At 30.3% G+C, this 15949-nt stretch overlaps 1 protein-coding gene across 11 annotated transcripts in view; it reads right to left on the reverse strand.

The window, feature by feature from the left end:
- The window catches only part of LOC145249704 (protein DENND6A-like), a 242388-nt gene that overhangs the window by 8201 nt on the left and 218238 nt on the right, over positions 1–15949 (reverse strand). For all 11 annotated transcript variants that reach the window (XM_080111567.1, XM_080111570.1, XM_080111564.1 and 8 more), the window contains 5 exons: positions 15297–15361; positions 12777–12866; positions 9717–9770; positions 5464–5573; positions 2620–2722 (listed from right to left, as the gene is read on the reverse strand). In XM_080111567.1, the coding sequence (XP_079967693.1) occupies positions 2620–2722; positions 5464–5573; positions 9717–9770; positions 12777–12866; positions 15297–15361 (422 nt within the window). The remainder of the gene's footprint in view (positions 1–2619; positions 2723–5463; positions 5574–9716; positions 9771–12776; positions 12867–15296; positions 15362–15949) is intronic.

The raw sequence follows: 15949 nt of genomic DNA on the forward strand, positions 1-15949 counted from the left end.
AAGATACAGATTTCTCTTCTCCACGTCGGCATGGCCATGGAATATGTGCCTACATTAGAGATGGCTTTCCATGTAGTAGGGACATCTCCAGAGAATACCCTAAATTACTCAATATGTGCTTCCGGGTTGCACTTGCTCATACCACTGCGTTTATATTTGCCCTTTATTGCCTCAACAAGAGTAGAGTTATCTTTAAGAGCATATCTAAGAACATCTTGTCTACTCATCCTTCAGCTAACATTCATGTCTGTGAAAACTTCAATGTTCACAATGTGGAATGGTTAACCCACTCAAACAAGACAGTAAGGGGAGGTTCTGTCATGATTTCCTAATTGCTTATTACCTTATTCAGATTGTTTACGAATCCGTCTGTGTACCTGACACTGACGATCAGTATGCAAGTCTCCTTGACCTTTTTCTCACAACTTGCCCCGAGTTATATTCATTCTTCGTTCTATCTTTACTGGGATCTTCCGGCGACTCAATTTTCTCAGCTAAGATAAAAACAGAATGTAATAAGTCCTCAGACATAACTCTCCATCGTACAGTACATCGATACTCTATGGTTTACTGGGATAGCTTCCATACATTAAAATCAGATCTACCTCTACATTCGATGTTTAAAAAGAACGTTTTTTTCTATAATATCAGACCTGGCAGAATGGATAACTGTAGGTATAGACCGATTCATACCCTCCAAAAAATTCCAGCAAAAACCTAACAGCCAGCCATGGTTCTCTTCAGAATGTGCTGCTGGCATTGCGCACAGAAATCACTTTTACCATTGCTTCCAACATAATAGATGTATTGAGACTAAAGCCGCCTTCAGGATTGCCAGCAACCACTGGAAAAAAGTAATAAAGAATGCGAGAGAGTTGTACGCTAAGTCCGCAAAGTCCAAAGTAGCTGAGCAGCAGCTTGGTTCCCATCAGTTTTGGCAAATAACAAACAGAATCCCGAATAGAAGCGTGTGCATGATCCCAACCATCACTCAACCCAAGGTAATCTCGTCAACATCGAACAAAGCCAAACTGTTTGCCAAGAACTTTTCAGCTAATTCTACCCTATGCAATCTAGGCCGCTGTATTTCCTCCTGTATCAGAAAACACTATGCAACATACAAATATCTGTTCATGATGTTGCCAAACCAATCAAAAACCTTGATTCCAGTAAAGCAACTGGGCATGACAGCAATCTAATTATAGTGCCGAAAAAGCTTCAACCAGAACTAGCTCCCATACTTACAAAGCTGTTTAAGCGTTGTCTTAAGGAGAATTGCTTTCCAACACACTGGAAAAACTCTTCAGTATGCCACCTATTTAAGAATTCAGGTGATTGCTTATCTCTCTCTCAGTACAGACCTACAAGTCTTTTGTGCGTCATGAGTAAGTTGCTGGAATCTGTTAAATAGAGACGTAGTCAACCACCTCAGGAAAAATAACCTCCTTAATGACATGCAATATGGTTTCCATTCTACTAGATCAACAGCAGATGTGCTTAGTTATTTCTCATAGGATTAGTGAATCTCTTGACGGAGGCTTTTTTTCTAGGGCAATTACTCTTGGCATATCAAAGGTCTTTAATAGGATGTGGCACAATGGTTTACTCCATAAGATCTCCAGTTATAGTATAGCTGGAAATGTCGTCTCAATTATTAAATCATTTCTCTCTGATAGGTTCATAACAGTAGTGATTGATCGGCAGAAATCAGAAGCTCACAGTAATAATGCTGCAATCCCTCAGGGGTCCATCCTCGGCCCAACTCTCTTCCTGATATACATCAATGATGTTCCAAATCACATCCTTACATCATTCATAGACATTTATGCCGACGACACTACCATCTATGTTAACATTTCAAAGGTCGTAAATGACCAAGTTCTCAGATTCTCTCTCATCTGATCTTGAGCACATGGTGCAATAGGGAAGGAGGTAGCTGGTTAATTTTAATGCATCTAAAACTAAGCTTCTATCTTTACATCATCAACGCTTTGATCCTTGTCTGGCATCAATTGAAATGAATGGCTCTCGTCTTAGGGAGGCTCCATGTTTTGACAAGCTTCTGGGTCTAACTTTTACTCCTGACCTGAAATGGAACATGTACATCAAATCTGTTGGCAAGGCCACTGGAAAAATGCTAGGATCATTCTACTGCTCCATAGATATTTCACTGCTGATGCAATTCTCTACCTGTATAAGAGTCAAGTATGTCCAAGGATGGAGTACTGTTGCCACATCTGGGCAGGAGCTGCTAGAAGCAGCTCATCCTGCCTTGACAGAGTTCAAAATAGACTTCGTAGCTTAGTGGGGGCATGCCCTTTTCTCTTCCCTGCAACCTCTTTCCTACAGAAGAAGCTTTGCGAGCGTGTCTCTGCTTTATCGTTATTTTCATGGCAAGTGCTCTTCTGAGCTCCAATCTTTGGTCTCCCCTCGCCAAACTTTCACTGAAAACACTTGCCTAGCTGAAACCACTATCAACAATTTCCCCCATTCTTTGTCTGTGCCTAAACTCTCCCTATTAAAAACTATTTTATATTGTTGAACTTCATAGAATGATTTCCATGTCTTGCCATTCACAAATGCACTTCATAACAGACACAATTAAAAGTTCACACATACCACATTACTTAAGGCCTCCATATGTAAAACTTGGAGTTTCTGGTTCACTTCATGTTGTCGGTGTCGGTACCAGCCCTCAAAGTTGGTAGACAGGAAAAACCGTCTATAAAAGATTAAAAAAAGAGGAAATAAAATAAATAAAATACAAGAAATAAAACCGATAAATATAAAAAAAGCATTTGAAAAATAATACTATGCCATAAGCAAGTGATATATTTTTCTATTTTTTTAAATTTTTTTTATTCGAGGTTCCACTTGAAAATTTGACTGTAACATTCGGTTTCATACGCAAGTTACTGACATGTATATACAACACAACATAGTATGTTCTCTCTTTTTTCCGTCAAATAACAGACCTTTGTTTTTAACTGTTTTTCAACTGTTGTCTTCCAGTAATTCTCTGCTGGCTGGCTGGCTTGCTTTCAAAGGGGCAGTAGTCAAGTATACCTTATAAATCGCCACGCATCTTTCTTATCCTCTAGTCAATCAAATTTCAGCTGCTGCAGCTGGTTGTTTTGCTTTCGTCACCCAGGGAACAATGTTGACATGATAAAAAAAAAATTGGTCCCACGTCCCTTTCATTTTCTTCTTTTATTTCAATCTTGATGCATATGTTTTATTTATTTACTAGCGAGGGGTACCTGGCGTTGCTTGGGTGTTTGGAGGTGTGTGTGTGGGGGCGGGGGGTTAAAAAAAAAAGTAAGTATGAGGATCGAACCCGAACTGTTGAGGCAAAGTTGTAAATTAAAGTGTGTAAAAAAAAAAAAAAAGTGCGACGTTAACCATTGCTCCACCGCAAGATACTAACGGAAACATGTTTGAATTTATTTAATTACTTGGATTTAGCAGGTGCCCGCTTTAATGAGTTAATGAGGTCAACTTTGACTGAGGGATAGTATTCATTTACTGCTGAACGCTTTTCAGCCCCCCCCCCCCAAGATGTTATAGGAAAAAGACTAACCCATATGCGGCGAGCGACAAATATTGAATATTTATCTTCCCGAAATCGAGCAAATTAAATAGACAGGCGAGCTTTGTTGTTAACTGTGAGATATTACGATTTATATGTGATATAAAAAGTTTTAAAAAGTTGCGAAGCGAGCGACTGCTTCTCTGAAAAAAGCCTTTTGTTAACATACAGAAAAAGCGAACACACATACATACATACATTTTCGCTTTTATATATGTATAGATTTGCAGGCTATTATCCCCTATTTCATAGTTGTTTCACAACGTTTCGGCCAACTATTCCTCTGTCCACTGCACCTTCAGGGCCTGTGGCACAGTGGATAGAGATGTTCAATCTCTACGATTCCAAGTGAGCATTGTCTTAAAATAGTGGTTTCAATCTTGTCCAAAAGCAGGCCAGGTGGTTACTTGGCCAAAACGTCGTGAGACAACAACTATGGAATGCAGTGATTACTGAAGATACAGTTAAGAGATTCAGTATTCCTATCCCATCGCAGTTAACCACCTGATGAAGGCCAGAGGAATAGTTGGTGAAACAATAACTATAAAGATGAGGATAATAATGGAGAGGCGTAGTAAACGATCACCAAAATCAACTGCCTGCTTCAATGTTCAACTCCAACTCATCCTCTAGATCGCTTTATGCCTGACTGATCTTTTGGTGTTCGTCATTGTTCACCTACCCAGAGGACAACACCCAAATGGTCTTTGAACATTGCTTTTCCCACAAGACCGATTCCAGTGAGACTCTTCCATTAAATGACGCATTTACTTTTTCAAACAAAGAGAATATCTTAAAACATTATCTTAGGGAGAATTGCTTCCCAACACACTGGAAAATGTCATCAGTTTGCCCTGTATTTAAAAATTCAGGTGATCGGTCATTTCCCTCTCAATACAGACCAATCAGTTTCCTGTGCATCTTGATTAAGTTGCTAGAATCTGTTAATGTTATGGGGTTAAATGGTAATAAACGAAAGGAAACGAAACATGTATTCACATATATTACAGGCAAAGACCGGTTGAGAGTACCATTCTTCAACTGTGGGCGTTTGCACACGACCTGCTTCATCGCATACCAATCTCAGACTGCCGGGCATCAGTACTCGATACCGGAAGTGACGTCACCAATGGAAGTGACGTCATGAGATAGTCCATTAATCCCCTCCAACAGGTAAATAGAGAAGTAGTCAACCACCTCACCAAAAATAACCTCCTCAGTGACATGCAATATGGTTTCCATTCTGCTAGATCTAAAGCTGATGTGTTAACAATTATATCTCATAGGATTAGCGAATCTCTCAATGGAGGTTTCCTTTCTAAGACAATTGCCCTTGACATATCAAAGGCATATAGATAGGGTGTGGCATAAAGGTCTACTCCATAAAATTTCAAGTGATTCCTAGTCGCATGCATCTTCTACTCAGAGGAGATGACAATGTTAGGTTTTTGCAGTTCTCACAGGAAATTGCCAACGCCATTCTACATACAGTGCTTGGTATTCCCAAATGGTCACTCATCTAGTACTGACCATGCTCAATGTTGTTTAACAAAAATGTATCAGCAAGAGTATGTTACAGAAGTACACATCATGATTCTGGTGCCATAACTGTCATCAATCGCTATATCTATGTTTAAATATAACTATGTTTATTTTCTTTGGGTAAGTCTATTTATTACTGAAATGGGTAGGTCAGCTTATCCCATTACGCTTAATCTATCCATTTTCAATCCTCTCATAATATTCTTTATTGTCCTGCTGACAATTTGTCGATCTTATTTACCCTTATCCTCAAGTGGCTTTTTTTTTTAGTAAGAAAAAAGTTTTCAAGTTTATTAGGCCATTTAAAAAAAACAAATTCAGACCAAACTTACTTATACAGTCCCTCCCAATCTCCCTTTATTCCAGAGGTGAGCTGTGGACCAGAATGTTCGACTGTTTTCAAGAATTCTTCATCATCAAAAGGCCGGAGTCGTGGTGGTGCCTGATTAAATAGCACAGAAAAAGGAAAAAGATGAAATCAGTAATACAAAAAAGAAAATTTTCAGCCAACAAAACTGAGATTGGTTACAAATAAAAATACTAAAAAGGCACAATGGTAACCATTACTAATACAAACCAGGGTTCTACAGACAAATTTATATTTAGTTAACCCTTGACAACTAAATTTTTTTGTTTACTTGCCAAATAGAAAAGTTACTAGCTAAACCTAGGTGATTTTTGGAATATGCATCTTTGTTCTGCGACAAAGATTTTTCTGTGTTTTTGATTTTTTTAATTGTAATTCTAAATATGTACTTAACTTTATGTTAAGAATTGAAGATATAAACATTCAAAATTCTTCAGATGTTTTTAAACAGTCTTTGTTAAAAAAAAAAAAAAAAAGAGTACATTCTTCTATTAAACCTTTTGTTGTTTAAATAATTTGATTTTGCTAGTTTTATTAAAAAACAAAAAAGGTTGAAAAGACATTTTTCTTTAAGTAATGAGCTTTGAAAGATTGTTGGTGAAAAAAAAAAAAAAAAAAAAAACAATTACCAAAAGATAAGCGTTTTATTTTTAGTCACCACTAAAGAAAAAAAAAAAAAAAAAAAAATTATTTTAAATCATACACAAATGTGATTGTTTCACTTGCAATGTAAAGTCCTGCAGACATAAATTATTTTAAAGGAAATACTGTTGGGAAATTATTCAAGAATTATTTCCATTTACCTACTTATTTGTGACCGATTTGCATTAAAAGAAATAACATTAAAAAAAGTTTAAAGTACGTGACCATGAACTGCCATATAAAAAATTAAATTATTAAAAAAAAAAAGAAAAATAAAAAAGAAAAAGAAAAAAAAGAAAAAAAGAAAAAAAGAAAAGAAAAAAAGAAAAGAAAAAAAGAAAAGAAAAAAAGAAAAGAAAAAAAGAAAAAAAAAAAGAAAAAAAGAAAAGAAAAAAAAGAAAAGAAAAAGAAAAGAAAAAAAAGAAAAGAAAAAGAAAAGAAAAAAAGAAAAGAAAAAAAGAAAGAAAAGAAAAGAAAAAAAAGAAAAAAAAAGAAAAAAAAAGAAATAAAAAAGAAATAAAAGAAAAAATAGAAATAAAAAAGAAATAAAAGAAATAAAAGAAATAAAAAAGAAATAAAAGAAATAAAAGAAATAAAAGAAATAAAAGAAAAAAGAAATAAAAGAAAAAAGAAATAAAAGAAAAAAGAAATAAAAGAAAAAAGGAAAATAGAAAAAAAGGAAAATAGAAAAAAAGGAAAATAGAAAAAAAGGAAAATAGAAAAAAAGGAAAATAGAAAAAAAGGAAAATAGAAAAAAAGGAAAATAGAAAAAAAGGAAAATAGAAAAAAAGGAAAATAGAAAAAAAGGAAAATAGAAAAAAAGGAAAATAGAAAAAAAGGAAAATAGAAAAAAAGGAAAATAGAAAAAAAGGAAAATAGAAAAAAAGGAAAATAGAAAAAAAGGAAAATAGAAAAAAAGGAAAATAGAAAAAAAGGAAAATAGAAAAAAAGGAAAATAGAAAAAAAGGAAAATAGAAAAAAAGGAAAATAGAAAAAAAGGAAAATAGAAAAAAAGGAAAATAGAAAAAAAGGAAAATAGAAAAAAAGGAAAATAGAAAAAAAGGAAAATAGAAAAAAAGGAAAATAGAAAAAAAGGAAAATAGAAAAAAGGAAAATAGAAAAAAAGGAAAATAGAAAAAAAGGAAAATAGAAAAAAAGGAAAATAGAAAAAAAGGAAAATAGAAAAAAAGGAAAATAGAAAAAAAGGAAAATAGAAAAAAAGGAAAATAGAAAAAAAGGAAAATAGAAAAAAAGGAAAATAGAAAAAAAGGAAAATAGAAAAAAAGGAAAATAGAAAAAAAGGAAAATAGAAAAAAAGGAAAATAGAAAAAAAGGAAAATAGAAAAAAAGGAAAATAGAAAAAAAGGAAAATAGAAAAAAAGGAAAAAAAAAAAAAAGAAAGAATACTGCAGGGAAATTAGTTAAAAACAATTTAAAAGTCGTTCCAAAAGTAAGGCTTCCTTTATACAGATAATTATTTTAGAAGAAATATTGTTGGGGAATTATTCAAAAACTAGTTTCATTTATCTACTTATTTGTGACCTATTTGCGTTAAAAGAAATATTAAAAAGTAGTTTCAAGCAAAAGTAAGACCTATTTTTATTTTTTTTAAAACTCAGAGCTTTTTTAAAAGGAAGAGCTACCAAGGCAGGAGGGGCATGATTAAAATGAGTGACCTTTTGTGCTTCAGAATTTATTTTACTACATAGTCACCTCCATTCTCAATCCATTTTTGCCAGCCTCCTTTGATACCACAATCGTAAAAGTCCAGAACGTGCTTTGCCACACATCTTTATTGCTTCTCTGAAATTGACAAACCCATCTCTGAATTGTACTGACATCAATTGCATCGGCTTAGTAAACATTCAACAGGCACCGGTGAATGTTGATCAGTTCAATCTTTTCTTCATGGAAAAAGGCAATCACGCATCTCCCACTTTTGATGTGCATCCATGGCAGTGGTTGCTTTCTTAGAGTCTCACACAGTCAATATCTGCAACAGAGATGAAAAGTTCAGGCCGTGAATGCATAATTTCAGTCATTATAACAATGCAACTTTTAATCTCCTCTGATCCATTCAGGCGGAATTAAAAAAGCATAAGACTCCTTGTATTACATTATAAAAATTGTGATTCACAGGCAAACAGACAACATCCATATTTAATATTTAAAAGCAGTTTTAAGCAATTTACTTTGCTGTAAAAATGTCAATAAAATAATCTAAATTTAGCCATTTTGATTATTGGATGTTTTTTACTCAAACTCATTATTTATAGGAAAGTAAATTGCTTCAAGTATCTATATTAATATCTATATATTAATTTACTTGTCCGTACAATGTGTTGTCTGTTGAATTTGCATAAAAAAAACAAAACAATCTAAATTTTTTTTTAAATCAATTGTTTAGTTTTAAAAGGTTAAAAAAGAATTTACTAAAACATTGTTTTAAATTCGTCATAATTTTTTTGATTTTATTTTTTAATCATTTTATTTATGTGTTTTAAAAATTTTCAACTACTGTGGAATTTCCATGGGTTCTGCTAGTCTATATATTATTACTGTACTACCTTTAATGTATGTGTGTCACAGTTTCCAGATTATAAATTATTCGATTGGGAGATCCTATTTATTAAACAGGAGAATAAAAGGTGATAACTAGAGCTATGACAACAGCATATTCTTTTCCTTGTTTTGATTCTCATAAGTCAGCATTGAAACCATGTGAGTGTGGTCAGCTGTTACAATTAATTTTAGGGTGTATATTTAGAATTACACTTACATAAAAAAATTTTCAGAAAAATCTTTATGGTGTATGTACTCATCACCAAACGAAAATGTCATATTCCAAAAATCATGTAAATTCATCAACTAGTTTGATTTGATTTTATTTAAGAAAATCAAATTTTATGATTTTTTTTAGTGACTCTTTCACGTTTTGTTCAAGATTAGAAATGGATAAATCTGTTGTCAAATTGAGTTGTCTGAGCTTGAATTTTAATGCACCCTTAAAAAAAAAAAAGAAAAAAAAAAAATTATAGTGCCCACCAGCTCTCCCATTCAGCTTGTCATAAAATTTGATTTTTTTTAAATTAAAATTTATATATATATATATATATATATATATATATATATATATATATGAGAGAGAAAGAGAGAGAGAGAAAGAGAGAGAGAGATCTTTATGGTGTATGCATTTATCACCGAGCGAAGATGTTATATTCTAAAAATCACATAAATTGATCAAATAGTTGTTTTTTTTTAAAGAAAATAAATCTTTACGATTTTTAGTGACTCTTTCATGTTAAAAAACAAGTTAGTTAAATTGAGTTGTTGTCTACCCTTGAATTTTAATGTATGAAAAAAATAATAAAAATAACACCTACCAGCTTTCCCATTCAGTTAGTCATAAAATTTGATTTTCTTAAAAAATTGGAATATGACATGCTGTAATCATAAAAATTTTCTGTACTTGAAAAAAAATTTTTTTTTTTTTAAATAAGTGTAATTCTAAAGAATTAATTTTAGTTGTCAAAGAAAAAAAAAAATTCTTGCATACTTCATTAAATAAGTAGTTACCTTATGTGGGGAAATATTTCGTTGCAATGGCATCAGACTGGCCATGTGTCGTTCCTTAAAAAAAAAAAAAATAAAAAATAAAAAACACATTCAGCATATACACCTGTATATTTGTGTTAAAAAATAATTTTTAAAGTCACACATTTTATAAAACATTTTTTTTAATAAATTTAAATAAGAAAATTTGAAAACCTGAAAATGTTTTGAGATAAAATATTTTTTTGTTTAAAAGTTGACGTAAGGAATGAAAAGAAAAAAAAAAAGCTACTTCAAACTGAAAAACTAGTCCACGATAAGTGTTATATGGATTTAGATTCAGAAAACACCAATCCTCCTCTCTTTGTCAGAAACATCGTTAATGGAATATAAGAAAGGAGAAGCGAGAGTTTATGAGGTTGTCGAAAGTAAACCCAAGGTCCACTTTCTATGCTCCTGATTGGTCTTCCCCAAACAATAAAAGAACCGTTCAATGATTGAATTTAAAAGTACAGAATTTCTTAAATTAATTTATTTTTTTAAATTAACAAATTAATTAATATTATCGGTTCCTTTTATATTACAAAGCAAACCAAAAACTAAAAAAAAAAAAAAGAAAAAAAAGAAAAAAAAAGAAAAAAGAAAAAAAGAAAAAAAAGAAAAAAAGAAAAAAAGGAGAAAAAAAGAAAAAAGGAGAAAAAAGAAATAAGAAAAAAAAGAAATAAGAAAAAAAAGAAATAAGAAAAAAAAGAAAGAAAAAAAGAAAAGAAAGAAAAAAAGAAAGAAAAAAAAAAAGAAAAAAAAGAAAGAAAAAAAGAAAGAAAAAAAAGAAAGAAAGAAAAAGAAAGAAAAAAAAGAAAGAAAGAAAAAGAAAGAAAAAAAAGAAAGAAAGAAAAAGAAAGAAAAAAAAGAAAAAAAAAAGAAAGAAAGAAAAAGAAAGAAAAAAAAGAAAAAAGAAAAAAAAGAAAAAAAAAGAAAAAAAAGAAAAAAAAAGAAAGAAAAAAAAGAAAGAAAAAAAAGAAAGAAAAAAAAGAAAGAAAAAAAAAGAAAGAAAAAAAAGAAAGAAAAAAAAGAAAGAAAAAAAAGAAAGAAAAGAAAAAAGAAAAGAAAAAAGAAAAGAAAAAAGAAAAGAAAAAAGTAAAGAAAAAAAAAGAAAGAAAAAAAGAAAAGAAATAATTTTGTTTTTTAATATGGGGGAATTCTGGGTTACCAATGTTTCCATGACATAGTTTTGTTAATACTTCATAGAATACGGAAAAATAAGGCTTAGATAAGACCTGGGTACATTCTTACATTATCAAGGCAGATGTATGCAGTCTCATAACTTCTGTTCTTGTTTACGCATGTACATGGTACATTTTAGAAATATATACGAGGTATTTCAATAAGTTTCCAGACTTTTTTGTACATGCATTTAAAATTGTCATAGACTCTTGAAAATTTAGTATGTTATTGCTATATCTCTTATGAGATGATTGACCAATTTTTGCCTTTCAAGTTCAAATGAACAGCTACAGCAGAAATTGGAATACGCCCTACTAAAGCCTGATTGCCATAGCGGGTGAATTTTAAAGTGCAATCTGGACATGAGGACACTAGAAGAACGATATGCAATAAAATTCTGTTTTAAACTTGGAAAAAAATGCCACTGAAACATACGGAATGCTTCAGACTGCCTTTGGACCAGCGTGCATGAATCGAGTATCAGTTTTTGAGTGGCATAAGAGATTCAAGGAAAGCAGGGAGTCTATGAGGGATGATGGGAGGTGTGGGAGAAATAAGGAAGTCAAAGCACTAGAGTTGATTGGCCAAATAAAGAATTTCATGGATAAGAACCGTCGTATGTCTACAGAGATAATATGTGCACAATTTGATGTCAGTGTGGGAACTGTACACAATTATTCACAAGAAACTGAAGGTTTGTGTGAAGTTTCTCCCAAAGGTGCTCCATCCTTGTCACAAACTATTTGACCAAGATAGGTATCAAGACAGTTTCTCACCTTCCCTATAATCAAGACCTTGCTCCCTGTGATTTCCTGGGTATTCTCTAATGAAAATCTTTGAGTCTGTACATTATGAGAAAATTGAGGAGATGAAAGAAACTGTGACGAGAGTCATTGACATGCTCACACGAAAGGACTTCCATGGGGCCTTCCAGAAGTTGTTGGAACGGTACAAGTGCATTGCAGCCGGAGGAGATTACTTCGAAGAGGACTAAAGTTTCATGTGTGTACTACTAATAAAAGTGCTTATATGAAAAAGCCTGAAAACTTATTGAAAGCACCTCATATTTTGCATAATATTTTATTATGGATAATTAATTCTAGTTCTCAATATATAAAATCAAAAGAAAAGCTTAAAAGGATTTATGTTCAGACTCCCCGCCCCATATAAAAAAAAAAAAATCTTTATGATGTACATATTCATGACAGAACAAAAATATCATATTCCAAAAATCACATTATTTTTATAAAGAAAATTTTTTTAAGCAATTAATAGGAAGAACTCATTGCATTGCAACAAAAAATCGTGCAAGTTCGAATTGTAGAGTTACTTCCCTTGTTTTTGAGATTTTTTTTTTTTTTTTCAAAACGGAAGGCGAGACAGTGGCTCCTCTCTTACTTGTAAAATTTGATCTTCCAAGTAAAAAAAATAAATCTATTTGATCAATTTACATAATTTTTGGAATGTGACATTTTAATTTTGTCACGGGTTCATAAATCATGCATCAGTTTATTTTTTAATATAGGGAGAATTCTGGACAAGAACAAATGAAAACTATATCGGATGAAAAAAAAGAAAAAAAAAGAAAAAAAGAGAAAAAAAGAAAAAGAAAAAAAAGAAGAAAAAGAAGAAAAAGAAAAAAAAAAAGAAAAAAAAAAGAAAAAGAAAAAAAAAAGAAAAAAAAAAGAAAAACAAAGAAAAAAAAGAAAAAAAAAGAAGAAAAAAAAGAAAAAAAAAGAAAAAAAGAAAAGAAAAAAAAAGAAAAAAAGAAAAGAAAAAAAAAGAAAAAAAAGAAAAAGAAAAAAAAAGAAAAAAAAGAAAAAGAAAAAAAAAGAAAAAAAAAAGGAATCTTAAACTCACGAGTGGAATCATAAAGCTTTGTGTAAGTTCCAAGAAATACCTCCGTAGCATTGCATTCTGAACTTCCACTGGTCTTTTAGTTTGAGCACCCTGCAAAGAAAATAACAAAAGGATAAAAGAAACGCCATCATAATGTTCATTTTAATGTCTGTTTTACATGATTGCATGCGTTTGACAACTTTACAAAACTGACTTTCACATTTTTGAAAGCAGGACTACAATAATATATATGAAATCTGGACAAATTTAAATATCATATTAAGCGTATTTTATGACCTGGCAAAGCAGCCTTCATCCCCACTAGTATATATATATACATATTATTGTTGCAGACCTGTGCTAGGGGTCACACATGAAAGAAACCACAAGTAGTGTAAAGTGTATAAATATATGTATTTATCATAAATAATACAGGAGCCACTAAAGTGGTATGAGAGGAACATGTTCGTAGCATGCGGTTAAACATGGTATGAATTTCTCCATCTAGTCTCTGAAACCAGAGGTATTCATAGGACTGGTTGATTCCACTTAGTTCTCAAATAGGGGTGATTTGTATCCCACAACAATTATGGAGTAAACTTTTGTATAAGCAGTATTGCCTGAAGAAGTCTGTAGTTACTTGTAACTGGCTGACCGAAACATGCTCATGAATGTGTAGCAACATTAATATTAATGTAAAACAAATAAAAGCTACATATGTGGATATGTGTGTGTATAAAGAATAAAAGATCAATTAGGTTTCAAGAACGCCAGACAAAATAAATCTTTCCATATATTAAATATCGATCTACAGATGCCATGCATGTCAAAAGTCAACTAGTGTAGACCCGGTCATCTTTCATTTTGCTAATTTCCTGGGGTTCTTGAAACCTAATTTATCTAGAAAAAAATAAAATGGAAAAGTTGAACTACAAACCATAAAATAGAATATCACAATAAAAAGCTATTACAGCAATATTTTATAATATTTTAACAGATGGTATTTGTAATATTTTATAATATTTTAACAGATGGTATTCATAATATTTTATAATATTTTAACAGATGGTATTCATAATATTTTATAATATTTTAACAGATGGTATTCATAATATTTTATAATATTTTAACAGATGGTATTTATAATATTTTATAATATTTTAACAGATGGTATTTGTAATATTTTATAATATTTTAACAGATGGTATTTGTAATATTTTATAATATTTTAACAGATGGTATTCATAATATTTTATAATATTTTAACAGATGGTATTCATAATATTTTATAATATTTTAACAGATGGTATTCATAATATTTTATAATATTTTAACAGATGGTATTCATAATATTTTATAATATTTTAACAGATGGTATTCATAATATTTTATAATATTTTAACAGATGGTATTCATAATATTTTATAATATTTTAACAGATGGTATTCATAATATTTTATAATATTTTAACAGATGGTATTTGTAATATTTTATAATATTTTAACAGATGGTATTTGTAATATTTTATAATATTTTAACAGATGGTATTTGTAATATTTTATAATATTTTAACAGATGGTATTTGTAATATTTTATAATATTTTAACAGATGGTATTTGTAATATTTTATAATATTTTAACAGATGGTATTTGTAATATTTTATAATATTTTAACAGATGGTATTTGTAATATTTTATAATATTTTAACAGATGGTATTTGTAATATTTTATAATATTTTAACAGATGGTATTTGTAATATTTTATAATATTTTAACAGATGGTATTTGTAATATTTTATAATATTTTAACAGATGGTATTTGTAATATTTTATATATTTTAGCAGATGGTATTTGTAACATTTTATATATTTTAGCAGATGGTATTTGTAACATTTCATATATTTTAACAGATGGTATCTGCAATATTTCTCATAGAAGAAATTTATAAAGGAATGCGTGTTAAATCAAAGAAAGAGGATTGAATAGAATTTAGGGAGAGTAGTTTTCTAAACGATTATCTCCCTTTGTTCTATTTTTTTTTTTTGTATTTTCAGTCAAATGTTTCTTTATAACTTACACATACATATAAAAAACAAATACTTTGCAGTATACATTGTAAAATACATTCTTATGAATGTCTCATGGGAAATGTTCAGTGATGCACTTCCCTAATTGCTGATTTTGAGTTTTGCATCATATGAGATTAAACAGTCACCCTGACCTGAATCCAGATGCATTAGATTGTCTGCTGTAAGCTCTCAGCTACAAGTGATGAGATTGCAAGAAGTGTTTTGACAATATTAGGTCTTTCTTTTTTTTTATTAGCAGTTTAGCTCTAAGCTGAACTGCTAATAAAAAAGGGGAAAATAAAAAAGGGGAAAATAAAAAAGGGGAAAATAAAAAAGGGGAAAATAAAAAAGGGGGAAAATAAAAAAGGGGGAAAATAAAAAAATGTGGAAAATAAAAAAATGTGGAAAATAAAAAATGTGGAACTTCTATGGGTTGTGCTAGTAAAAAATAAGAAATATAATTAACTTACTTTTATGACTCTTTTTAAAATCACTTTATCCTTGTTCAAAAAGGTCTTATAGCGTGTGTAGACACCTGGCAACAAAAGACATATTTCAATCAATAAACAAGAATAAATTTTTGGAACTTAGAAATCTAAATACTAATTTACTTGTCCATACATCCAGTGTCACAAAAATCACAAAATTAATTACCTCCCTTTATAGTTGCTCTTTATCAGTTAAAAATCATTAAAACCATATCCTCTCCAAAAATTTTAAAAACAAAAAACATGGCTGTCTGTTTACAATTTCAAATCCTGGTACTAGCCAGGTTAAATGTTGCTTAACTTTGGTGATCTGACAAGAACCAGTGTGTCAATGTGATTATGCCATATATATATATATATATATATATATATATATATATATACACACACACACACACTCTTATATTCTTTCTTAATTTTTAAATTTTATTTTTGTATTCTGTTACAGTAGCAATAACCATAACATTATCAGCAGGTATCTGAAACCAAAATATTAAATTATTTTGTTACAGAAATTGCTCTATCTTTTACAGATTATATATATATATATATATATATATATATATATACACACACACTCTTATTACATTTATAAGTTTTATTACAATAACAATTTGTAAACAATCTCCACCTCC

Source organism: Euprymna scolopes, chromosome 28 (genome assembly GCF_053919585.1).
Source record: "Euprymna scolopes isolate OS-2025 chromosome 28, ASM5391958v1, whole genome shotgun sequence".
Taxonomy (NCBI): domain Eukaryota; kingdom Metazoa; phylum Mollusca; class Cephalopoda; order Sepiida; family Sepiolidae; genus Euprymna; species Euprymna scolopes.